The sequence below is a fragment of the Eumetopias jubatus genome, unplaced genomic scaffold (genome assembly GCF_037043125.1).
Source record: "Eumetopias jubatus isolate StellerSeaLion01/CBP00866 unplaced genomic scaffold, mEumJub1_p1.0 scaffold_1, whole genome shotgun sequence".
NCBI classification, from domain to species: Eukaryota; Metazoa; Chordata; class Mammalia; order Carnivora; family Otariidae; genus Eumetopias; species Eumetopias jubatus.
The window spans coordinates 9,789,331-9,815,902 of NW_028274807.1; the positions used below are offsets into that span (position 1 = coordinate 9,789,331).

The 26,572-nt window shown below is 44.5% G+C and overlaps 1 protein-coding gene across 3 annotated transcripts in view; it reads right to left on the reverse strand.

Annotated features, from left to right (window-relative positions):
- Window positions 1–791: 791 nt before the first annotated feature.
- Window positions 792–26,572, reverse strand: part of DOP1B (DOP1 leucine zipper like protein B) — a 112,896-nt gene continuing 87,115 nt past the window's right edge. The window contains exons 24-37 of one of the 3 annotated variants that reach the window (XM_028113968.2): window positions 25,034–25,089; window positions 23,507–23,611; window positions 23,342–23,408; window positions 21,340–21,484; window positions 16,469–16,551; window positions 16,117–16,226; window positions 15,846–15,992; window positions 14,843–14,904; window positions 14,207–14,335; window positions 7,114–7,250; window positions 4,205–4,260; window positions 3,825–3,986; window positions 2,057–2,186; window positions 792–1,312 (exon numbers count right to left, since the gene is read on the reverse strand). In XM_028113968.2, coding sequence (XP_027969769.2) covers window positions 1,061–1,312; window positions 2,057–2,186; window positions 3,825–3,986; window positions 4,205–4,260; window positions 7,114–7,250; window positions 14,207–14,335; window positions 14,843–14,904; window positions 15,846–15,992; window positions 16,117–16,226; window positions 16,469–16,551; window positions 21,340–21,484; window positions 23,342–23,408; window positions 23,507–23,611; window positions 25,034–25,089 — 1,641 coding nt within the window. In that variant the 3' untranslated portion in view covers window positions 792–1,060. Of the gene's footprint in view, window positions 1,313–2,056; window positions 2,187–3,824; window positions 3,987–4,204; window positions 4,261–7,113; window positions 7,251–14,206; window positions 14,336–14,842; window positions 14,905–15,845; window positions 15,993–16,116; window positions 16,227–16,468; window positions 16,555–21,339; window positions 21,485–23,341; window positions 23,409–23,506; window positions 23,612–25,033; window positions 25,090–26,572 lie in introns of those variants that run through there. The other 2 variants (XM_028113961.2, XR_003610916.2) reach the window with 2 other exon arrangements.

Sequence of the window (26,572 nt, forward strand, 5' to 3'; positions counted from 1 at the left end):
TTATTTATAATTTCTATACCCAATGTGCAGCTTGAACTCATAACCCCGAGATCAAGAGTCATATGCTCCACCGACTGAGCCAGCCAGGTGCCCCTTAACGCGTGATTTTTTTTTTTTTTTAAGATTTTTATTTATTTATTTGAGAGACAGAGAGAGTGCAAGCAAGAGCGGGGGTGGGAGGGCGGGGTAGGGGTGGGGCAGAGGGGGAGGGAGAGGGAAAGAATCCCAAGCCGACTCTTCTCTAAGAAGCCTGACCTGGGGCTCGATCTCACAACACTGAGATCATGATCTCAGTCAAAATCAAGAGTCAGAGGCTTAACCAACTGAGCCACCTAGGCGCCCCTACCATGTGATTTTAATGGGTAAGAGTTAAATACACTGCAATATCTTCAAGCCCTTACCACTGCTGAATAGTCAATGGTAATGGGCAATTATTTTCAGAAAATAATATACTTTGGCTCTAAAATGTGGTACCAAAAAAAATGCTTTAAAAGACATACATGTAGGTGCCTGGGAGGCTCAGTTGGTTAAGCGATTGCCTTCGGCTCAGGTCGTGATCCTGGAGTCCCAGGATCGAGTCCCACATTGGGCTCCCTGCTCGGTGGGGAGTCTGCTTCTCCCTCTGACCCTCTCCCCTCTCATGCTCTCTCTCACTCTATCTCAAATAAATCTTTAAAAAAAAAAAGGACATATGTGTGAAAGGTTAAAAGTAATATTCAACAAGTGTAAACTTTTACAGAAATATACTGACACAGCCCATGTATTTACATCAATAAAGAAAACTCATTACCTTTGCACTTCATATTACACATTTTGTGCTAGCATTAGATGATATATTAATTTTATTTTCTTTACATAAATTGAGGAAGAAACATACAATCAGATCCAAATATATTACAAGGCATTTAGGGAGGTGTGTTTTGTTGCCCAACAGAAAATTATCTGAAATCGACCTTGAAAATGGAAACAGACTTATTTAAAAGCACTATCCTGGCTCCTCTCTTGTTTAGAATATATCCTGCTTTTCAGGATATATTCTGAAAAATTCTGTCTTATGTGGTTAAGACTCTAGATGTTCCAAAAAATCATATTCAACACATTCTTCTAGTTGTTTCAAGACCCTTCGGCTATCTGTGACAGGAAACTCCAAGACCGGAGGTCCTCGGGTATCAGCAGGCAGTTTACTCTGGGTTTTAAAAGCACAATTTAGAGTCTGGAAGAATGGCATCAATTGCCTGATGCTGGAAACAGAATGTTGGCGCAGAAGGGGGAATTCATTCTTCATGGTGATCTCATCAGAGCTGCCAATTTCCTGCAAAACAAAACAAAACAAAACAAAACAACACAACAACCTCATAAAGATGATATGGCTTTGCTAAGGGTTAGAGATGCAAGTGAGGTACATGAAGGCAGCAAACCTAAGCGGTGGGTTTTTTTTTTTTTTTTTAAGATTTTATTTATTTTTTGTCAGAGAGAGAGAGACAGCAAGAGAGGGAACACAAGCAGGGGGAGTGGGAGAGAGAGAAGCAGGCTTCCCGCTGAGCAGGGAGCCCGATGCGGGGCTCGATCCCAGGACCCTGGGACCATGGCCTGAGCCGAAGGCAGACGCTCAACGACTGAGCCACCCAGGCGCCCCAAGCAGTGGGTTCTTTATGAACATTCACTACCAGCACTAATGGCAGTTTCCAAACGAACTCAAATGCTAGTCTTCAACTGACATTTTCCATCAGGATGTCACCCCGGCCCCCGAGGCCCCGCCATTCTTCCCGCAGGCCCTTCCTCTGCATAATACAGGGACTCTGTATAAAACTACTTCCACGGATCCCGATTCTGTTTTCCAGGATGCTTACCTCAGCAACTGGGAGGAGAAAGTGACATATAAATGAGAAAATAAAGATGGGCTTTAGACCACCTCCGAGTTTTAACACTCGGATCAAAGAACTTTAGAAAATTATTCAAAGTCATTAAAATCAAGTGGCGCGTGGAGGACTTCTCCTGCTGCCTAGACTTTCTCCCTTCTGCCACAAATATAAATTGCAAAAAGGAAGACATTTACCCCATATTTTAATTTTAGAAGTTCGAGAATCCTAACGGTGTGGGGTTTGCATTCTTGGTGATTCTCCTCTAGATCTGACAGGAAGGCAGGGCCCTCTGTGTCCACTTCTGGAACAAACGCCCACCTGTAACTGGATGAAAAAAAAATCTGATGTCAGGCATGCTGACTCAGAGCCCACTTCAAAAAGATTTTTTAAACAGTTTTATTGAGATATAATTCACACACCATACAATTCACCCATTTGAAGTGTATACTTTAATAGCCTTTCGTTTATTTGCAGAATTGTCTATCCATCACCGTAGTCAACTTTAGGTTATTTTCATCACCCCAAGAAGAATCCCTGCTCCCTTTAGCTATCACCCTGCAATCCCTTGCACCCCCTTCATCTGGGCCACCACCAATCTATTTACTGTCTCTTCATATTTTCTTATTCGGGACAGTTCATATAAACTGGATTATAGAGCATGTGGTTTTTTGTGAATGGCTTCTTTCACTTCCTATGCTGCTGCCAAGGTGCATCCATGCTGTAAGGACACGTTGGTACTTCATTTCTTTTATTGCTGGGTATTTCATCGTACGGATACTCGTACATCGATGGACTTTAGATTGTCTCCACTTTTTGCTTATTATGCATAATGCCACTATGCATACTCCTATACATCATAACCCACTTAAAAAAAACTTTCTTTTCTTACATCAGGTTTAGGTTTGCAACACAACTGCCCGGCAAGTCCATATGTGCCCGCCCCCCGCCCGGCCTGCGATGCCCTCCAAAGTCCAGAGTTTACCACAGGGCTCACTCTTGGTGGTGTGCATTCTATGGGTTTGAATAAATGTATAATGACATGTATCCACCACTATAGTATCAAATAAAGTAGTTTCACTGTCCTAAAAATCCTCTGTGTTCTGACTCCCTCTCTCGTAACCCCTGACAATCATTTTATTGTCTCCATAGTTTTGCCTTTTCCAGAATATCATAGAGCTGGAAGCATACAGTATGTAGCCACTTCAAATTGGCTTCTTTCACTTTGTAATATGCAGTTAAGAAGAACCCACATTTTATTATTTTTTTTTTTTAAAGATTTTATGTATTTATTTGACACAGAGAGGCACAGCGAGAGAGGGAACACAAGCAGGGGGAGCGGGAGAGGGAGAAGCAGGCTTCCCACCGAGCAGGGAGCCCAATGCGGGGCTCGATCCCAGGACCCTGGGACCATGGCCTGAGCCAAAGGCAGACGCTCAACGACTGAGCCACCCCGGCGCCCCAAGAAGAACCCACATTTTAACCACAAACATTTCTACATGATTACTCTCTTACTCTCTGTAGGGAGATAGGATAGAGAGAAGTGGCATCTGGGGCCAGGCATGAAATTAACCACATGAGCAGCTGTGTTAAGCCTATAGGAAATGTAAGCCAATATGGGCAAAGTGAGCTGGAGATAGAGTGTCCCATTTATTTAATTAAAAACAAACAAAGAAATCTACACAAATGCAGTGAGGACCACCAGCCCGTGACTCTTGTTTTATACGCATTCAGTAGCAAAGCCCCCTCAACACACACACCCCCGCCCAGAAACCCATCCATAAACACTATTATGAGCCAAATTCAGAAAACCACAGGTCTTGTAAGAACTCTGAAACCTGGTATTCTCATTGGCCACTAGAAACCCCCAACTGGGGCTTCTCACACACCCTACACAACAAAGTGAAAGCGCTGACAAGGAAAGTCACCATTTCAAAGAGGACATGTGGTCTTAATCTGACTTACATTTGAAATAACGGCATCTTGTCAGGTGGAAAAGAAAGTGCTGTGTCCAGGAATTTGCAAGCTGATAAATATAAGACCAGTTCACTCTGGGGTATCTCCCCCGCTGAGGGCCCATTTCCATCGGCAACTGAAACTTTCATTCTATTGATTTTGTTGCTGTTTCTATAAATTTGCAAAGAAACGCTTGTTATAAATTCGTTCACATACGCTGTAGTCCATTTGCCTGTGCAAGGTCCCTAGGAAGTTTTTTCCATTTAAGACATGGTCCAATAGCTGGTCCCTTCACAAGTACGTCAAGAAAATAACACTGACTGTTAGATAACCGTATATCACACAGTGATGTCTGCTCACATATGCAGACACACCCTGGCACAACTCACCTCAATGACTCATCATCCTCTTTCAGATCTTCTTCAAGCTGTATGAATATCTGAATCTTAACAAGAAAACATAAATTCAATTTACTATTTGAGAGAGATTAAATCCAGCTTGATGTTTAGAATGTATATGGCCATAAAAAATAACAAAGCAAAACAATCAGCAAAATGAAAAGACAACCTACAGCGTGAGGAAAAATATTTGCAAACCAAATATCTGATAAGGGGTTAATATCCAAAATATATTAAAAAACTCATACAACTCAATAACAAAAAAGCAAATAATTTAATTTAAAAATAGGCAAAGGACCTGAATAGACATTTCCTTTTTTTTTTTAAAGTTTTATTTATTTATTTGACACAGAGACAGCGAGAGAGGGGGAGTGGGAGAGGGAGAGGTAGGCTCCCCGCTGAGCTGGAAGCCCGATGTGGGGGCTCCATCCCAGGACCCTGGGATCATGACCTGAGCCGAAGGCAGATGCTTAACGCCTGAGTCACCCAGGCGCCCCCTGAATAGACATTTCCAAAGAAGATATCATGGCCTACAGGTCCACGAAAAGATGCTCTGCATCATTATCCATCAGGAAAATGCAAAACAAACAAACAAAAACCCCAGTGACATATCACCTCACACCTGTTGTAATGGCTAGCATCAGGAACACAAGAGACAACCAGTGTCAGTGAGGATGTGGAGAAAAGGAACGCTCGTGCACTGTGGGTGGGAATGCAAACTGGTGCAGCCACTGTGGAAAGGAGGTTCCTCAAAAAAATTAAAAACAGAGCTACTTTCTGATTTGGGAATTACACTTCTGGGAGTACATCAGAAGGAAATGCAAACATGATGTTGATGAGATATCTGCACTCCCATGTTCACTGCAGCATTATTTACAAGACATGGAAACAACCTAAATGTCTACTGATGGATGAATGGATAAAGAAAATGTTGTATATTATACAGTGGAATATCATTCAGCTATAAAAAAGGAGGAAATCCTGCCATTTGGAACAACATGGATGAATCTTGACAACATTATAATATGTGAAATAAGTCAGACAAATACTGCATAATCTAATTTATATGTAGAATCTTAAAAAAAAAACAAAACAAAAATAAGCCAAATTCATAGAAAAAGAGATCAGATTTGTGGTTACCAAAGGCAGGTGTGGGGGAGGGGAAATGGCATGAAGATGGCCCAAAAGTACAAACTTCCATTTTAAGATAAAAAAGTACTAGGGGTGTCACATCCAACATGACAATAGTTAACATTGCTGTAGGATATATATGAAATATTAAAAGTAAATCTTAAGAGTTCTTATCACAAGGAAGAATCTTTTTTTCTCTTTTCATAATCTACGAGATGATGGATGTTAGCTGAACTTCCTGTGGTCATCACTTCACCATATATGTTAGTCAAATCACTTTGTACACCTTAAGGTTGTATACTGCTGTATGCCAATTATATCTCGGTAAAACTGGAAAAAAACAGTTTAAAAAATAGCAAATAATATCAAACAATACAAATTAGTTGGAATAAGCTGACAGTTAAAAGACCACATATGATTGCAGAAGATAAAATATTCTCTATTTAACCAAAAGCTATGTGTTATCAACTTGAAAATTTTCAGATAAAATTAGGTATATATGAAATAGTCCATTATTCCTGATAAAGAATTTTGAAAATATTCCTAAATATGTGTTTAGAATCTTATGACATGTCTGTACGACTAATTTATAACTAGACGTGAGTAAGGAAGAAGAACTAAATGTGTGGAGTATTTCAGAAATGCTGCTCTTAAAAGCCTACCCACAAACTTACAGCGCTTTCAGAGATTAATGGTTGTTAATAGCCTTCTAAACAGCAGTAAGCTTTCAACCTTAAATTTTTTTTTAAAGATTTTATTTACTTATTTGACAGAGAGAGAGAGAGCACAAGCAAGGGGAGTGGCAGGCAGAGGGAGAGGGAAGAAGCAGGCTCCCCACTGAGGAGGGAGCCTGACGCGGGGCTCTATCCCAGGACCTGGGGGATCATGACCTGAGCTGAAGGCAGACGCTTAACCGACTGTGCCATCCAGGCACCCATCAACCTTAAATATTTCTGTATAAGATATGGTTTCAAAGAAACTCACAATATAGGTACAGTGGGCCTATTATGGAAATCCATTATCAGTGAATGTGAACATCTGGCCATGAAGTTCTTCAATGGAAATACGAAGGATTTAGGAAAGATAATTTTTCACAGGAATCTTTAGTTATGTGGAATCATGGTACGGTATGGTAGGTCATGGTATGTGGTGGTAATATTTCTAGTCATGGGTGTAAACTCTATAGTTTAGAACTTAAAGGATTAATCTGCAGATTATGTAATTCATGTCACCATAAATTACAGTTTACACCAGTAGCTTGGAAACATGATAACCTGACATCTTCCCTCTAATTTGCTTTTGACTTCACTTGAGATGGCACCTCCAACTCAGATATTGTGAAGGCATCCGTATCTAAAGATGATCTGAATCTTTTCTCCCTAGAGGCACTAGATCTAAAGGAGCTTGCCTAGGAACTTTCCTGACTGTAGTAGCAGGAAGATAGTAACTTACAGAGATTTTACGTTTCTTGAATTTTACCTTCTCGACTTGCCCAATGGTGGCTAGTTAGTAACGTGTACATAGTTATTCACTGTGCCTTAAAGTTTTATACTTTGTTTATACAAACTATAACATTTCCCAGAGATACATTAAATGATTTTGTCTCAAAAAAAATTTCCCTATTTAACCAAGAGCTGACTGTGTGCTATGAGCTTGGTTGAAAATTTTGCAGATAAAATTAAGATATATATGAAATAGTATACTATTCCTGAAAAAATCATTTAAAAAAGCTCCAGTCCCGCTTTCAAGAGTAAAATATTTGTACTTACTAACTCAGAGACCATTATGGGCCACAATGAAGTCAAATGTTGGGGAGATACTCTTAGCAGCAGAACTCTGAAAAAAAGAAACATCTGAGCAGCAACTATGGATGTCTGTCCAACTCTGAGATTGTCTGTCAGGCGTTCTAAGGAAAGAAGATTTTAAAGATGTCACACAAATATGCAGTTTGAGGTTTCTCATTAGACAAAGAAAAAAATAAAACTGTATTTGTTTCGACATTTAACAACAATGCAGCCTAAGACATGGGTGCTGGGAGAATGTTTCTGCCCCCCCCCCCTTTACCTCCAGCCCTCTTCTTTATGAGGTGAAGCAGTTCATGACCTTTGCTAAAGGAATGAACCAAGTGGCTCTTATTTCCCTGCCACAGTTGACCAGAAAGATACCAACTTCTGACTTAACCCAGAAATCCATTGGATGACCAATGACCACTAAATTCTCTTCTGAGAATATGAAATGTAAGACACAAGAACCACAGACAGTCCTTGGTGAGTGATGGTGCTCTAGGATCAAAGAGGTTGGCTGGCCGCTGACACCATATTCTGGGAGTGAGGAGTGGGAAGTGGCATGAGTGAATAAAAGGAGAGGTATTCAATGAAGTTGGGATTTCGTGGCCAAGACAAAAACTTTAATTCCTGTAGGGAAAAAAGGTGTGAGTTCCTCTAGCCCCTAGAAGTCTTCCCCACTTCTCCACTGAAGTAACTGTCTGCAGAATGTGATTTCCGCCCCCCATAATTTAAGGTTTCTTAGGAACATAACAAATTGCTATAGCAAACAGCTAAACTATAGTCATGCTAGTTAAGATTTGTTTGTAGTATCTTAGTAATAAACTTGCCTTTATCTGTACTAGCTTGAGTAGGTTTATACTTCTTCCTTTTAAAACTATTCTTGACCAGGGGCGCCTGGCTGGCTCAGTCTGTAGAGTTTGTGACTCTGGATCTCAGGGTTGTGAGTTCAAGCCCCACATTGGGTGTAGAGATTACTTAAATAAAAACTTAAGAAAAAAATACTCTTGACCAAATGAAGGTTCAAGCACAGTTCAGACATTTGACAGACAGGTTGGAATTTTTGTTTTTAAAATTCTTTTTAAGTAATCTCTACACCCAGTGTGGTCTTGAACTCAAGACCCCAAGATCAAGGGGGCGCCTGGGTGGCTCAGTCGGTTAAGCATCTGCCTTCAGCTCAGGTCGTGATCCCAGGGTCCTGGGATGGAGCCCCACATCGGGCTCCCTGCTCCGCGGGAAGCCTGCTTCTCCCTCTCCCACGCCCCCTGCTTGTGTTCCCTCTCTCACTGTGTCTCTCTCTGTCAAATAAAATCTTAAAAAAAAAAAAAAAAGACCCTAAGATCAAGAGTCACACCAATAAAGAGGTGATAATGGAGGTTGGGATTATCGGGAAAGGATTTTAAAGATGTGGTCTAAAAATATTCCAGTAATCAATTACGGACATTTGAAACAAATAAAGAATAGAATATGTCAGCAAAGAAATAGGAGCTACAAAGAAGAGCCAGATGGAAATTTTAGAACTAAAAAGTAAAATCACTGAAATAGAAAAGCCGTCACTGATGGGCTCAACAGCAGAATGGAGATGACAGAGGGCAGAGGGAAGTTGAAGATGGAATTGGTGAAAAACAACTGAAACTGAACAAAAGAAGGAAAAAAGATGGGGGGGTAAGCAGGCTCAGGGACCAGTGGGACAATGAAAGATCTAACATTTCGGTCACTGGAGTCCCAGAAAAAGGAAAAAGGGTATAGGCTGGGAAAATATTTGAAGAAATAATGACCGACAACCTTCCAAATTTGGTGAAAGATGTGCATCTACAGATACAAGAAGCTGATGAACTCCAGGAAGGATAAAACCAAAGACATCAGTTAAGTTACCTCACAAAACTTCTGAAAAAGTAAAGATAAAAGTCTTGATACTGGTCAGAGGGAAATGATACATTACAGTAGTGTGCCATCTTATCCACAGTCCTGCTTTCTGAGGTTTCACTGAGCCATGGTCAACTGAGGCCGACTGCAGTCCAGGAGCAGATGACCCTCCCTCTGACATATCGCCGGGGGGGGGGGTGGTCAGTGGTAGCCTCACATTACACATCATATGCCTACGTCACTCACCTCACTTCATCTCATCACATGGGCATTTTATCACCTCTCATCAGTCACAAGAAGGGTGAGGACAGTGCAATAAGATATTCTGAGAGAGAGAGGACATTCACGCAACTTTCACTACAGTGTATTGTTATAACTGTTGCATTTTATTACTGTTGTTGTTAATCTCCTACTGTGTCTAATTTATGAATTAAACTTTATCATAGGCATGTACGTACAGCAAAAATCATAGTGTACGTAGTATTTGGTACTGTCCCTGGTTTTAGGCATCCACTAGGGGTCTTGGAATGTACCCCATGCGGAAAAGGGGGCCTACTGTACCTAAAAAGGAACAGTAATTTGAATGAGAGCAGATTTCCCTCAGAAACCATGGAGTCAGAAAGAAGTGGCACATTTTTCAAGTGCTGAAAGAAAAGAACTTCACCCCAGAATTCTATTTCTAGGGAAAATATCCTTCTGGGTGCTTGGTCACCCAGACCAAAAAGAAGGAAGGTGAGATAAACAGTCTCCATGAAGGGAAACAGAGAAAACTTGTGGCCAGATCTGTACTCAAAGAACATCCAGAAGATGTTCTTCAGACAAATCAGAAACGCTAACAGTCAGAAACGTGGAACATCAAGACAAAAGAGCAACCGAAAGGGTAAATCCGGGAGTAAAAAGGATATTCTTTATCTTCTTAAACTAGAGGTCATAGTCTAAGATAGAAGATAGAAGATAGAAGTCTATCTTCTACTTAAACAGCTGAAGTGGTTTTGCTACTGGACCATGCTGTGTGTGAAGTTATCACAGGGGAAGCTGGGTGCACAGTACACAGGGACACTCAGTACTACCTGTGCAACTGTTTGTCGGTCTTAATCCATTTCAACATAGAAAGTATGAAGGGAAAAAGTGGTTTGTACACATGGGGCATATTCCACATTGGTGCTCCAAATAAAAGCTAAATTCATGAGATTATTCTTCAGCCAAGATGATCTATTTTAGAATCACTAGTGTTCTTCAATCTCTAACAGCCCTTCCTTAGCTGAGTGATAAACCTTACGAGCTGAAGGAGTTTCTGTGAGCAGACAGTGGGAGAGAGCCCTGAGCCAGAACCCCTCCGCCACAACTACAGGTCGTGGGACCTTGTTCAGGCTGGCTACTTAACCGTGTTGCACCCTTGTCTCCCGTCTGTGGAACCGGAATAGTCCCCTACCCCACCCACCTCAAGGGGTGCCTACTAAAGACCCTTGCCTATCGTGGGGAGCCAAAGGGCTCAGACTTCAGGCCAGGTGTTGCCAGTTAATGGCAATACAACCCCGAGCATCAGCATCCTGAGGGAGAACAGAGCTATGATGTATAGGACAGTGAGGAAGCCTTAACGGATGGGAAGTATTCCAACGGACCCAGGACAGGCCAAAGTCGCCCAGCTTAGAGGGTACAGAGTGTTGCTGCTTTACATCTTTCTGATGTAAACATAGGCCTAGTCAGGCCTATGTTGGGGGTGATGCCTGTCCTCCTCTTATCTTAGACAAATAGCATTTTGCCCTTTAAAAAAAAAAATCCTTGCTTTGGGCTTATCTATCTCTTTCGTGATCAATGTAAAATTTATGTCACTCTGAGCCACGATGCACGGAGCTGCTCGTTCTACGCCCTGTGCACACCGACCTCTTTTCAGGGCTACTTGATGGTGCCATCAACCAGGAAAAGGGGCTCCAGAGAGAATCCCTGAGGAGAAACATTAGAAATTCCCTATTCCTGCCTTTGTGATTAGGCCTAAACTACCATGGTGTGCAACTCAGAAGCTTCTGGATGTATCTACTCCTTCAGCCTGGGCATTATTGCTCCACAGGGGCCAGTCAAGTGTCCCAAGACTATTGGAGAACGCTCTGAATTCTATCACCCCACGACCTCCCAGAGGCTGGGCCTTTCAACAGTTTGGGGGACAATGACAATAAAGAGGAAAGTGCTTTGTAAAGTGTCAGGTTTTTTTTTTGTTTGTTTTTTTAAGACTTATTTGTTTATTTGACAGAGAGAGAGAGCGTGCACACAAGCAAGGGGAGCAGCAGAGGGAGAGGGAGAAGCAGGCTCCTTGCTGAGCAGGGAGCCCGATGTAGGGCTCGATCCCAGAACCCTGGGACTATGACCTGAACCGAAGGTAGATGCTTAACTGACTGAGCCACCCAGGCGCCCCTGTAAAGTGTCAGTTAACAAAAAATGAAAGGGGGTAAAAATGTCTATTTTTTAAAACATGGAGCATTTTTAGAAATACAGCACTTGAGCTATGCAAAATGCAGGGGTATCTGGAGAAATTCCTCCTTCCCTAAGGGCCCAAAACCATCTCTGAATTTAGTCAGTACGCGCATGCGTGGGCGCACACACACACTTTTATAGAATAGATACAGTATCATATTGCCCCTACCTCTCTCTTCCTCTCAGAGGCATGATTTCTTAGAACTGTTGGATGCTTAGATCCTGCCGCGGTCAAACCATATGACAGTTTGAGAAAGGCTCTGGTCTGTTCTTTTCCTGTTCTACACGCCTAATATACTGTCTCTTTAGCTCTCTGGGCCTCACCCCGCATTTTAAAGATGTGTGTGATGGGAGACGGGGGAGAGAATGAACAGGTGTTTGACCTCAAAGTGGAAAGGCACCAAAAGGACTGTCTGGTGCACTGGCCTACACGTTCTCCTTTCTAGCTTCTTCCTCTTGCCTCCACTGAGAGCGGACTCAAGGCTGCACTTTACGGCGCTGTTGAGCGACCAGGTGCATACGGACCACCACGGACGCTGCACACGCACTAGAGGACAGGTGGTTCCTGTTCTTGTTTCTCCCCTCTATGTTTTGTAGGGATGCAGCAAAGTACGGCTTTGACTCTGCATTCACTTTTTTTTTTAAAAATTTAAATCCAATTTCGCTAACATATACTGTACTATTAGTTTCCGGGGTATAATTTAGTGATTCATCAGTTGCATATAACACCCAGTGCTCATCACATCCAGTGCCTTCCTAAATGCCCATCCCCCAGTTACCCCCACCCCCCACCCCCAGCCCCTCCAGCGACCTTCATTTTGTTTCCTAGAGTTAAGAGTCTCTTATGGCGGGCGCCTGGGTGGCTCAGATGGTTAAGCGTCTGCCTTCGGCTCCGGTCATGATCCCAGGGTCCTGGGATCGAGTCCCACATCAGGCTCCCTGCTCCTTGGGAGCCTGCTTCTCCCTCTGCCTCTCTCTTTCTCTCTCTGTCTCTCATGAATAAATAAATAAAAAGTTAAAAAAAAAAAAGAGTCTCTTATGGCACTCTGCATTCAGCCAAAGTCTTTGGAGAGCTGCCATCACCCTTACTGGCAATCCTGGCTACCATCTGACTGAATCAGCAATTCAAGAAAGGATCTGTTGATATCTGAACATTAGCTTTCATGTATTTTAAGTACTCAGGACATTATGACGTGAAAATCTCCTTATGTGTTTCACAGGTTGAAATTATGTCAGTTTTAGTATAAAGATACTTTATTATTGCAAATATAAAATATAGTCATAATGAATAATTGTGAGAGCTATTAATGTTTTGAACTACAACAATTAGGGCCTTTCAAATAGTTAATCAAGGAGGCACATGGGGCTGGTCATTACCACTAAGAGTCATCAGGATGACTTGGGGAAGAGAACATGCTTTGTGAGCTGACAGATACGTTTATATACTTATTTATCTATTGATTGATTGTAGGCTCCATGCCCGGCATGGAGCCCAGTGCAGGCCTTGGACTAAAGACCCTGAGATCAAGACCTGAGCTGAGATCAAGAGTCAGGCACTGAGCCAACTGAGCCACCAGGAGCCCAACTGACAGATGTGTATAAACACTTTTTTTTAAAGGGCAGAGCAAGAGATTTATGTCATAATTCTTCCTGGAAACAACCCGAATGCCCTACCATTGGTGAACTGATGAGCAAGTCACAGAATGGAATACTGTTCAGCAATAAAAAACAGTATGCTCTTGGTAAACACGATGGAACAGATGACTCTCAAAATACATTATGCAAGTCAAAGAAGCCAGACTCAAAGGCTGCACTCCACCTAATTACATTTAGGACATTCTGGAAAAGATGAAACTATATGAGCGGAAGGCAGATTAGCACTTGCTAGGGGCCAGGGGAGGGCAGGGGAGGGGGATGACTTCCAAGGGGCATAGGAGAACTTTCTGGGTGATGGAAATGTTCTGCATGTTGACTATGGTGATGGTTCCATGACTACATGTGCTCATCAAAATTTACAGAACTATATACCCAAAAGGGTGACTTTTATTGTATGTAAATTATACTTTAGTAAACCTGGCCCTCAATACAGAATTTATAACATAATTCCAATATTTGTAAACTTATTTGTTACACTAGTCTTCATAATATTAAACAACTCTTTTAAGAATTGTATTAATTTTATCTGATTCCATTCAGGCTATGAGTCTTAAGGAAAACACATTTCTATTTGAGAATTCTTTTGTATCTTGGAGAAGGGTGAATTTAGACAGAATGCCCACTTCACCACCTCCACATTTTATGAGGGAAGAAAAAACCTTTAAAATCATGTACAATAGCTGTGATAATTCATTTTTGAAGCAAGGAATATGGTGAGAACAAAAGAGAGAAAAACTGTTAAGGAAAGGTTAAGGACTTCTCCTTCACTAGCCTTGGGGGTTAGTGCTGTAACCTCCAAGTATCTTGACGGCAGGTGGGACCTGGCAGGAGACAATGCTAAGAAAGTACTGTCAGACTTTTAGAAACGACCTCATAAAAACTCAAAGCATTATAATCATTGACTTTTAAAATAAAGTTTCAGATTCACAGGTAAATTTTCAGAGTTCTTCTGTAAGTACTCATTTTAACACTCCCCCATTCAACCGTAACGTGCGGTGGGCCACTCTGGTGGCCGCCCATCTCAGCCCGCTGGGGGTCCACCCACAAGGGGGCAGGGCTGGGGGTGAGGGTGGGGTGGTCTTCTTACCTTGTATCAAAGGAAGGTAAAGGTGGTATTGATCAAGTTCTCCGCTGAAGACAGCAAAAGCCTGGCGCTTTAGCAGCATGGCTTTCTGCTCAAAACTGGAGAACAGTTTTAAAGAACTGCTCTGCATGTCTAGAATAAATACAGCCAATAAGTTCCATTTAGTGAGAAAACTGCAATCAGAGGTAAGTGATAGGACATTCATAATCATGTAAATTTCTATCCTTCCTGGTGAAAATCATGGTCCTAACTAAGTAATTATGATCTTGTGGTTATTATTCACATATTTATTTGTAAATACAAATACTTCTTTAATGACATTAAACAGTAGGGCACTAGAAGAGGATATGAGAGATAGACAAATACTCCTAATAAATTATGGTAAACCTATCATTACTTTCAAAAGTCCTCCCCCACTGTAAAGCTGTAGGAAAGGCTGTCAGGGCCTTCTGGTCAATAGACTGGAACGGGGAGGCTCATTCATGAGTCCTGACACATTAAGCCCATTATGTTACAGTTTGCAGCTTAGATGGCATCATTAAAGACCCAAGTGGAGTTCTGAGCTACGTGGTAAAAGCTGATTATGATGGGATCAGTCCTTTAAAAGTGTGATTTATGTGCAAGTAATATACAACTTACTCATTAAATCTTTAAACATTGTTTTCTCATGAGTCAGAAGGTGGTCAATAATGGACTTCCAACTGGATATTAAAAAAAGCAAAATTAATTAAATATGTAAAGGATGACAGTCTGAATAGAGGCATCAAGAAAAGAACAAGCCCCTTTGCGATCTATTAAAACCTGTTTTCTGAAAAGAAGTTAGGGAAATGAACAGGTTTTAATACAAGGGAAAGCTAGGCAAAAGCTTTTCATTTATAAACGTAACAACACAGGTGATGAATAACAAATGAAAGAATGAATAATTCCCAGCTTACAGTAAAAGAAAAATGTTTTTCTCAAGAGTTGCCCTATGTTCACACAGGAGGCTGTTCATACGCTTGTGCTGATGGAAAGAAGTGGGAGTAGCGACATCAAATGCGACTAGTTTTCAAGTGGGCTCCCCAGAAGAGCAATAGGACTTCAAGGTGAAAGCCACAGGACTCGGCAGGTAGCAGGGCAGACTTCGACCAATCGCCACCCGCCATCCCTGCCATTGATAAAGATGGCAGCCATGACAGGGGGAGAGTCAACATAGCGGTTTTGTTGACCTCCCAGGAAAGGGCACAGGGAGTTCACCTCACATCTGTCCCTCAGCAGCAGGGTCTGGCACGGCTGCACAGTCTCAGTGAGAACTCGTGAAGCATGAGCTAAGGGCAACACAGTGTCACCAGCGGGCTCTGTCATCTGAGCGTTGGAGTACTCTGTGACTCCAAGCTGGAGCAGCACTAGGCCAGGGGACACTGGAACCCTGGATTGTGCGCTCTGGGGATTATACGCTCTTGTAACTGAAATCCTTTTGATAAAAAATGCACCTCTATATTTTTAAAACACCCACCCCCTCTGCCATGAACACAGTTAACATGAAGGCTTGTGACAGGGACGTCCTGGGATCTGGGTTGATGCTAACTGCTCCCGTTTCAAGTATGAGAATTTTGCAACTTGAGGATTTGCAGCAGCCCTTTGTCAGAACAGCGTTTCTTACTGTGCACAGCAAGTGTCCATCTGAAAGAAAGCAGGGTCCAAGAATAACTCCAAGACTTCTTTCTTCCAGGCTCGCTTCGTATAGGCGTAGCCACTCAGAGAGCTCAGCAGCTGAGCGCCGGCCCGGAAGCTGGGAGCGTTGTAGGCACTGAACAGGGGTGGGGAGGGAAAAGGGTCAAGGTCAAAGACTGTGCAAAGAAAGCCACTTGGTGCATTTCCCATAACCTATTTTGCTCCCTACCGGCGGGACACCAGGGAGGAGACGGCATTACCTGTGATTGCGTAAGTAAGGAAACACGTAATAAAGCAAGCGGGAGATCAAGGGCACTGCTTTCTCCTTCTCGTCACTTCGATAAACCATGTCCAGGAGAGACGCCAGGACCTATCAGAGTGGGGTCACAAGGAAAACAGAAACTTTCTAAAGCCGGCGACAGTAAGAACTAATCTTCGAGGGCCACATAACCTAACAAGACAAGTCCCAGGGGCAGCTTGAGGCCGAGCGCGGCTCTGCAGGTCAGCCAGGAGGGGCGGCCCGCACTCACTGGCCCAAGAACGGAGCGCCTGCACGAAGCTCCAGGCCGGCCATCATGCCATCGAGGGAGGACAAGTCGGGTATGCACTGACCTCTGCCAGGAGGGACAGGGCCTGCACGCTGTACACCGAAGGGGCAGACGCGGACACCATTGCTGAAGCAGCGGCGGTGGTATCTGCTGACAGAAAGAGGCATTTCTGCTTTAATCATGGCGGATGGGCCACCATTTATGCCCCTGAAACATCACATGGATGTGTGTGATGCGCCCCAACCTTGCACACTGAGGATGTATGTAAGTATACCTCAGGGGTTCCTTTCTGTCAACATGTTCAACTTCAGGAAGAATCTGGGCATTGTGATCAAATAAATGAGCACCGACTCACTGTCCTCCTCCCGATCTCTCTTCTCAGCATTGTTCTCAGAATGTCCACATCCCCTTGGATGATCATCCTACCCTCTGGGCCTCTGACCCCCGATCTTCTCTCTTCCAACAATCTGTTACTCCGTCCCAGCTCGGTCACCCACTATCACCATCACACCCTTGGCTTCACCAATTTCCCAAATCTCCGTTTCCAGCCTCCCTCTCTGACCACATCGTACTTTCCCGAACGCTTGCACAGACCACCAAACCCTTCGGCCTGCCATCCTGACCACCTGTCAACTCCTCCAGGTCTGCCCTTCTTGCCTCCCCACCTATACCCATGGTCTCCCATCTACTGGCAAACATCCTGGGTTCTTTTGCTGCTCTCTCCCTCGGAGGCACTCACCTGGAAAAATGCAAAGCTGGCTAAACCCACAGATCAGCCTGTGCGGTTCTGTGTAGCTAAATGCTCTGGAGAAAACCAAACAACGATGAAATAGATCTCACTTTCCTTCATGACCATGAATCTCAAAAAGGACCTGATGCTACCAGATAGTCCTACCATCTGTACCTTGGCGGTATGCTGGCTTTCCTACTCTGCAACGTCATTCTTGCCGACCATCAATATTCTTCCCTTCTCAGCTGATAACGCACCTCCTATTTCACTGAGAAAATTAATGGCAACAAAACAGGAACTCCCTCAGTTTGGCTCCTATGTGCTATGAATCTAGAACATATATATATGTATATATTTCTATATCTGCCTTACCTCCCATTTTGATAGACATGTTCCTGGCTCCTATGGAAGAATAGTAATTCTATTTATGACATCAAGCTTGGCCCCATGGCCATCAAGGGCTTCGCTTTCTATCCTTTCTCTATTTCTTCCTCTGCTGCACAGGTCTGTCACCACACAAATATGCTCTGGAATATTCCAATTCAAAAACAAAGCAAATAAGGGGCATTCTTTGGTCTTTGGTTCTACTTGGTTACTGTCCTACTGACCAGTGAGCTTCAGGGATTCTCTGCATTCATGGCCTCCTCCTCCTCCCCAGCCGCTCCAGTGTTCCCACCCCTGTGGCTTCCATGTTGTCGAATCGAGCCCAGTGGATCTCTGTCCGACATTCCTCTGTTTCTCAGCAGCCTTCCGTTGTGTTACCCCTCCCTCCCTCTGGAAGCACCCTCTTCTCATGTTTCATGACTCTGTGCTCTTGGTTTTTCTCCTACCCCAGTGACCTTCTGGCTCCTTCTCTTTTTTTCTGACATTTCGAATGTTATACTTGCAAAACCAAGCTCAATTTCCTGTTATAGAATGTTATTTTGGTCTTGTCCACCTCAATAAATTGCATAAGCTAAAAACCAAAGTCATCCTTGATTCTTTTTGTTAACCACCACATGCAGCCCATCAGCAAATTCTGCTGACTCTGCATCTAAATCAGTCCACCTTTCCATCACCCCTGCCTCTAAGCCCACACCACTGCGAAATCCTGTTAACTGGGCTTCCCTTTTCTTTTTTTTTAAAGATTTTATTTATTTATTTGAGAAAGAAAATGAGAGAGAGAGAGAGAGAGCATGAGAGGGGGGAGGGTCAGAGGGAGAAGCAGGCTCCCTGCTGAGCAGGGAGCCCGATGTGGGACTCGATCCTGGGACTCCAGGATCATGACCCGAGCCGAAGGCAGTCGCTTAACCAACTGAGCCATCCAGGTGCCCCTGGGCTTCCCTTTTCTGCTCTCACTTGATACAGCCCTTACTGCTCATAGCAGCCAAACTGATGTTTTCTAAAGACCGAGGAAGAGCCTGTCACTGCCCTAAACACTTTAATGGCTTCCATAGCGAGTGGGAGGAAATCTAAGCTCCTGACCAGGCTCCCCTCAAGCCCAGCAACCCTCAGCTCCAGCCAGGCTGGTCTCCTCGTTCTGACCCACACCCACCTTGAGGACTTGCCATCCCTCTGGGCAGCGCCCTCCAGGTCTTTGCACAGCTGCCCCATGACTTCTCACTTCTCGGCGCAACTGTCACCTCCCTGGGGACACACTCTGTGACACCTCCCCGCTCCCAGCCGCTCCCTGTAATCGGACTCTTATTGTCCTCACACTAAGAACCACTTGAAATTCTCAGGGTCATTTACTTCCTTTTTCGATCTCCGAAAAGCTTTCATTTTGAAATAACTTCAGATTTTCAAGAGTTGAAAGCTCCCTTTGTTAATGTCCTTTTTGCTCTTCCTCTTCCATGCTGCCCATGTCCACAGCTGTAGGGCCCGCACGCGGCACACACCACACACGGACCCCAAGGGAGAACCTGCATGCCCGGTCCGTGCACACCAACTTTAAATGGGGACAAATACGTTACTGGAAGCCTCATTTTGTTTCATGCTTTCTATGGCCGATATGTATACGTAATTTGTTCAAGTCAAGTAACATATAGTCATGACCTAACCACTCAGGGTTTTTGGTACTCTCTAATTAAGTTTTATAGAGAAGCTCAAAAATCACCTCCAGCTTTGGAATTCTCTGATTTTTTTAAACAAAAATCAGGTAATTTTCCCAGAGTATTATCTTGAGGTTAAATGGAATCATTGCACAACAGCCAGGCCCAGTGACCGTGGACCGAACACGGTCGGCACAGCCACTCTGGTGGAGAAGCAGTCCGATCCGTACCTCGGTATGTGGGACAGAAATGACTGAGGGCAAATTAGCCCAGGAGATGCAAGCGCTCCCTCCCTGAACCACAACCATAACCAGAGCCACAGCCTGAGAAAGCCTCACTGTTGCTTTACATTAGCAAATGAGAGCACACTAATTCTAGTATCTTTGTTACACAATGAAGTATAATTATTTTTGTTACACAAACCACAAAACAGGTTATCAAACCAGTATGGCAGAAGCAGCGGCCAGTGGGACTGCAGTTTGTTAAGTACGCCATCCTTCCTCCTCCTGGGAAGAGAAGCCCCCTTCCGGTGGGCACCCATTTCTCGTGGCTCCCGTGCACCAGCCCTTCCCTCTTCTCCTCCAGGTCAGCCGTGTGGCCCAAGACGAACCACCCAGAATCTCTGCACAAGCCTTGCTTTGCCTCAGCTGAGCGCCTGATTCCTGCTATGCCTAGAACCAGACGCCGATGCCAGGGCTTTTCACCTACAGGCGCCAAAATGTTTTGTTCTGTTGTTTCTATTATTTCTGCTACTTGTGAGAGAAAAGAGCCCTGACTTCTTGACCCTACTACGATAGATTACAGTTCACAGACTTAGCTTTGAGCTGCTGCTGTAACTATTGCTAGTGACAATGAAAGAGATAGTAAAATATTACAGGACGGTTTTTGAACATTTCCTTTCGGTGGGTACTGTACTATGTAGTTCGTATTAAGAACCTAAGTGTAATTTTTTGCCCTTGTGTTAATAAAACTGAGAGCAAACCTGTTTACTCGTTTGGTGTAACCAATACTGGGACTGGACATACGTTCCTGTCCTTCTGTTAAATAATACTGAGAACTGGCAAAAACAATTACTTGCTCCAAGATACTCTTAATCCTCAAAGAACTAAAAACCAACTAAAACAGCTTACATATCGAAACAGGCAGCGTGCTTGTCAAGATTCAGTTCGGGACTCTCGCCTTGCGCTGCCCCCACCAATCCCAAACTCTGCCTAATCCCAATCAGGTCCCCACCCTAAAAGATCTGCCACAAAGGACTTGTTCAAGGTCCTGCAACCCTACAAATGTCCTCCCCGAACTTCCCCGATGAGACGTTGCTATGACCCTGCCAAGTCTGTCTCTCCCTGCAGTAGGTCTAATAATCTGTGATCTGCTTCATCGACATATCTGTCCGGTGGTCTTCAGGGCACCGGTGATTAACCATCTCCATGACCACATTTAATGTAGATTCCTCAAGAATACTGGTTGATTGATGGTCCGAGTAAACAGATGAGCCTCCTCTGAGAGTCTCCTGACTGCTTTCCTAGGAAGCTACAACTAATAATAAGGCTGGGGTGTGCCCAGCCCACGTGACCTCCACTAGAAAATCTTCACATCTCAGACAGTGACAAGACACAAGGATCACTGAGAGGCGAGAGTGTGTTAGTTCTAAAGAAAAGACACAATCCAATGGCCTGACAACAGTTTGTTGGTTTACTAAATTTTCTTTCCACAGTTTCACAAAAAGAAAAACATACATTTCCATATTTTTTATACCCCACAGATTTCTTTTACCTAATCTGTGCAAGTTACCTTGGGAAACTCCTTTCTTGGATTCTGATCTAGGCTCATTGAGGGCTTCCACGGTAGCATACGTCACTCGGGGCCCTTTCAGTGGAATCCTATTGTTTATTATACATAAATGATGTTGTAAACAGTAACAACAGACTGTTTGCTTTTTTTTTTTTCAACTTTTTTTTTTTTTTAAGTAGGCTCCACACCCAGCACAGAGCCCAGGGCCGCACTGGGGGCTTGAACTTACAACCCCGAGATCAAGACCTGAATTGAGATGAAGAGTCAGATGCTTAACTGCCTGAGCCACCCAGGTGCCCCCAGACAGTTTACTTTTAAGGAAAAACCAGACCCCCTCACAGTAGCAGGCAGCAGGCATTATCTTCTGACCCTCTCTGTACCTACCACATAAATCCTCCTCAGCATCAGATTCTTCTAGAGAGATCTGAGGCTGGGCCTTCACTTCCAGGTTTCTGCTTAGCCAGCTGGTTTGTTCCAAGGAAGAGCCAGCAATGTTCCCTACAGCTTCCAGGATTTTTTGAGTGACTTCCTGAGAGTAATGGAGAGAAAGAAGAGAGGCAGTTAGCTCAGGAAAAGAATCTAAAAGGCCCACAACAGCACCAACCAGCAGAAATACAATGTAGGCCACAACTAGAACCACACAGGTAATATGAAGTTTCCCAGGAACCATATTAAAAGATCAGACGAAACAAGTTCATACCGTTTAACCTCATATATCCAAAATACGATCAACATGTAATCAATGTAAAAATTAATGAGATTTCACATTTTTTTTTTGCACTAGGCCTTTGAGATCTGATGCATGTTTTACACTACAGCACATTCAATTCGGAGGGGCCACATTCCCCGTGCCCAAGAGCCACACGTGACTAACGGCTCCCATACTGGCTCCTGTGGGCACACCGCAGAGAAACAGGAAGTCACACTGCATCTAGCAGATTCATTTTCCGGCTTCTAGAGGACCATGGGTTCTTGACAGAATTGCATCTTTCAATAACATAACAAGAAACGCAATGAAATGAATGAAATGGACTCGATGAGGGTGAAGTGATCCATACCAGGAGTACGATCAGCAGAGAATCAGGTCATGTGGCTGTGATAGGGAGAGAAATGCTGAGCCACTTTCTCAAGCCAGCATCGCCAAGTCTCACCAGCGGACCCTGGCTGCAAGTCCCGGCCATCTGAGATTCGAACCACCCTGACTTCGACTCTAAGCTGTGCTTAGGCGGAAGGCAAGAGCACGCCCGCCTGCCTGTGGCCAGTAGAGGTGCACTGGAGGGAACTACCTTGCCCTGAGCCCCGGCAGGGGTGTGGTGTGGCTGACTGTGGCAGGGAAGAGCAGGAAACGGGACCAAGAGCTCAGAGGAGGTCCCACTTCTCATGCAGAGAGTGATGGGGAAGAAGGGCAGGCCCCGTCTCGAAGCAGGCAAAAGGAGTTGGCGTCGGGAGGCTGGGCACTGTGGGACAGAAGCAGCCACAAAGAGCAGGGGCAAGGTGCACCAGTCATATCGGCTGCGGTAACACTCGTGGCCAAAGCTACCCCAGAATGGACCGAAGGGAGGGGTGTGCTGTAGGCAATGGGCCACGAAGTGGGGCCTCGAGAGGGGAGTTTGGAAATGCCGTCCACGTGCCAGTCGCACAGTGTCTGGGCTTTAATGACGCTTCCATCTCGACAAGTGGAGGCCAAAGGAGTCCCCTGAATTTCCTAATTATGCTTGACTGTGCTCTAGACGGTGCTCCAGTGGGTCAGCAGTGGGAACTGGACAGACCGTTCACAAATGCCAGGGATTGTAATGATTTGAAGAAATATCGCCAGGGCTGTAAAACTGATACATGTCCCATTTAAGTTGAAGCCTTGGCTCCAAAAGCCCCTGAATCAATGATTCTCATGGCTGCAAAATAGTGATTTCCTAACTCCATCATTCTATTGATTCTATTTATTTGTTGGCTTTCTACTCTAAGATCTCCCTTCTCCTAGGGTGAGTTTCACTTTTATTTTTCAGGATTTTTGAGGTTTCCTACGAGTATATACTGCTTTAATCAGGGGGGAAAAGAAAGCTTTCCAGGGAAGAAATTCACATGGACAGAGTTATTAACCTAACGCTGCTGAGGAGGAGGCTCCAGCTGCATCTGTGTGTGGTGAGGAGTGGGGGCATCCTGTCAACCCATTGCGGATTGCTCAAGTCTGACATAAGAACTTTGGCAGGAGACTCTGGCCCGGGTCTATGGAGCCCTCTTAAGACAGTAACAGAGGAAGTCAGCTGTGAGAACACATGCAAATCTAAGCAACGATTCTGCCCATTGTTGCTGATCCACAGGCACGTCCTCTAAAGGCGGACACCACTCCTGGAAATGGTAACATCTGCTGAACTTTTCACACACAGACCTGCAGGTCTTTCTGGTCCTTCTTGCTTTCCAGGTTGGGAGTTCTCGTCACAAAGTCGTTCAGCATGCTGTTGAAGAGACAATCAGCTTTAGACTAAGAATGCTGCAGAAACGAGGGCTGTTCCAGCAGAAAAACAGGGTTAACATGAATGCTGGGTCACAACACCTGAGGAGCAGAAAGTATCCAGGGGGAGCTAGATTCAACTGTACGGATTCCTTTAACACGCCCAACAACGAAGGAAAGTTCTCTTGCAAGGCTGTTACTGGGAGCCTGTTTTAAAAAAAAAAAAAACAGGAGAAAACACCCAACTGTGAACAAGTCAAAACACGTCTTACAAGCACATTTTAGGTCTGGGCAGTTGGAAAGCAGAGGGAAGATGGTGTATCTGACTGACCTGTTTGTCCTTTTTTAAATTAAAATACACACAAACGAGATTTTTGTACTCTGGCAAGAACCTGGAGTCTGGAGACCAGAAATCCTGCTGCTGACAGGTCAGATGCTCCTGGTTTCCTGTCTGTCAAATAAAGGCCTTGAACCGGAGGCCTATCTGATCCCTTGGGCCCATCTAGCTCTAGGATCCGGCCTCCCTGGTGTTGCTGGTAACGGAGTCGGCCCTCGGGTCACAAGGTCACCCACCAGGAGGCTGATCTTCAGTAGCTCTCACAGCGAGGCCTGCGCAGCATAACATGCTGCAGCTCAGCCACAGCCCGAGGGCCCCAGGTTCAAGTCCTGGTGCCTGACGTACCGCCTCCAGAGTGACCTCGGCAGTGCTTCTTCTGTAAGAGGAGGAAGGTAAAAACCTAACCTGCAGCTGCTCTGGTAGCTCACGTATCACTCAGGCCACTGTGACAGACACTTGCTAGCATGACGACGCACGGCAGCTATCACCAGGAAAGACGTGACCAGGTCCTCTTTAACTCCCGGAAGAAGGAACTGAACGATGCTTGGGGGTGAAGCCTCAACAGCTGGTCTGAACTGCACCCAGACCCAGGGACTCCTGGGATGCTGACCCTCTCGATTTAGCCTCCTGCAACCTCAGGGTGTGGGGAGTTGGAAGAACCATGGAACCGGAACTGTGTTAACCAAGGAGCTTGGATCTGGTTGTCAGACTGCCCGATTGCGTAACTCCTGCCACACACGCGAGGATCTGGAGGCTTCCTTGAGACGGGGGCTCTACCCCCCACTTCCCCCTCGTTCCTGCAACAGAGATGGCCCCACAGAGTGGAGGGGCTGTGAGCTGCACCCAATGTGCCCATGTAAGGCCTGAGCAGTCCAGGAAGCTTTCCTTTCCACCCGTGGAGAACCGCATGGGGGATCCGCCTCACTGCCTCCTGCAGCAGAGGCTCCTGAAAAGCGCCAGTAAGCTTGAGACACCCAGGCAGAAGCCATGGGAAAGCACTGAAGACAGCACCCAAAACAATCATTTCTCCTTTTTTCTAAAAGAAGTCTTTAGCACGTTTAACACTGAACATGAAGTGTTCAATAGCACCCGGCTTTTATAAAGTCAGATTAGATCTCTGCAGAAGGAAAAGATCATCAGGGCATTCTCACAGCTCAGGAGGAAACTAAGACACCGTCAAGATATTTTCTGAACGAAGGCTCTCCAGTCGTCAACAAGTACGACCAGGGTTACATTTAGAATTGCTGTCATAGCATCTATAATTGAGACATGTTTGGAAAGGGTTGTGTTACCTTTGGACGAAAGCATAGCAAAACTGCAACACGGGGATATCCACAAGGGGCGCTTTCTAAAAATAAAAGTGAAACCAATGACTCCAAGTTGGTAGGAAATAAGGCTAAAAAAAAAAAAGAATTACAACACAAAATGAAAGAGTCTATATCCCCACAAAGCAAAGGTTTTTAGCCAGAGTCTTTCAAATACAATAACACACGTGAACGCATCCCCCAGGTGTAACAAAACAAACCTATACTATGAGGTCCCGAAACATTACTGACCTTCTTAGCAGACTTCCAGGGCGAGTCCACACCAGGCTACTAGCAAGTATTCAGGGAAAATTTGGTATAATAACTCCTAAACAAAAAAGGTGGTGGCCAATGTTGACCCTCATGAGTATGTGCAACTAGCTACAGGAAAGAGACGATAAAAAAGTTCTAATTCTTAGCTCAAGGAATTTCCTCAAACTCAGGCCAACTTCCCTAAATCCCAAGTGGCTGCAACTACTTAAGAAACTGGTTTTGAAAATACATTTTTCCCCCCTCCGTGCTTATAAAAAGTTATCTGTAGAGGTTACAGAAGTTGAGCTATTTACACTAATCACAAAACGTAATTCTGTTATTCGAACAGCCAAAAACCAGCCAGCCACGCTAACTGAATTTAAATAAAACAAACAAACAACCAGCGAGCCAGATGAGATCTAGTGTTTTGTTTTGTTTTTAGCCCAGGAGTTGCAGATATTTGTAGGAATTGAAGTAACATGAAGGAACAAAACTATGAGCCCCTGCCGTGTACTCAGAAGCTGTTGCAGAGGCTCCTCCTGGAGGACAGCCCACCCTGGTCCTGCAGCCATAACGCCGCTGGTAGGAAGTGACCACCAGCTCGCAGGGTCTCCTGACACTTGAGACTTGCTCAGGGTTATAATTGCAAAATCCCCGCGGATCTGATGGCCCCTCCATCCTTGCTCCCCTCTTCAAGGTTGATTATTTTAATATTTATGTATAAGAGTGAAAGACAACAAGACTACCTGGCATTCGAGGGAGGCCCGACAAAGGCCACGGATGTCACCCACGTGCATTTGGCATCCGATTCCTTGTGCTGCAACGGTTCCATAATCTGGCTGCATGGTGTTAATTTTTAGGCCGGCCTATCATCTTTTCCTAACTAGGATACAGCTGACTGAGGGCAGAAACAGTTTTACTACTTAGGATTCCTTACCACTGAAGCACGTAGTTGATTTTTGATTTTTAAATGAAGGAACGGGACCAGGGCCCGGAGCACAACTGACTGGAAGCCGTGACAGGCCTTCCTGGCACGGACATTTCTGGAGAGGCTCCCTGCTGCCGTGTGCAAGGGGCCCTTTTGGAGGAGGCATCCAAATGAAGAGTTCTACTCTAAGACAGGCGGAGCTATAAAAATGGCTAAAGAAATTCTTGGTCAGTTTTCTCACTTACAGGGTGAGACATGGCTGAAAAGATTGCTGATTCCAAGGTTCAGCTTTTGTTTGCCATCCTCAGTGTGATGACCTTAATATCCAAAGCTGTATTCCTTTTATT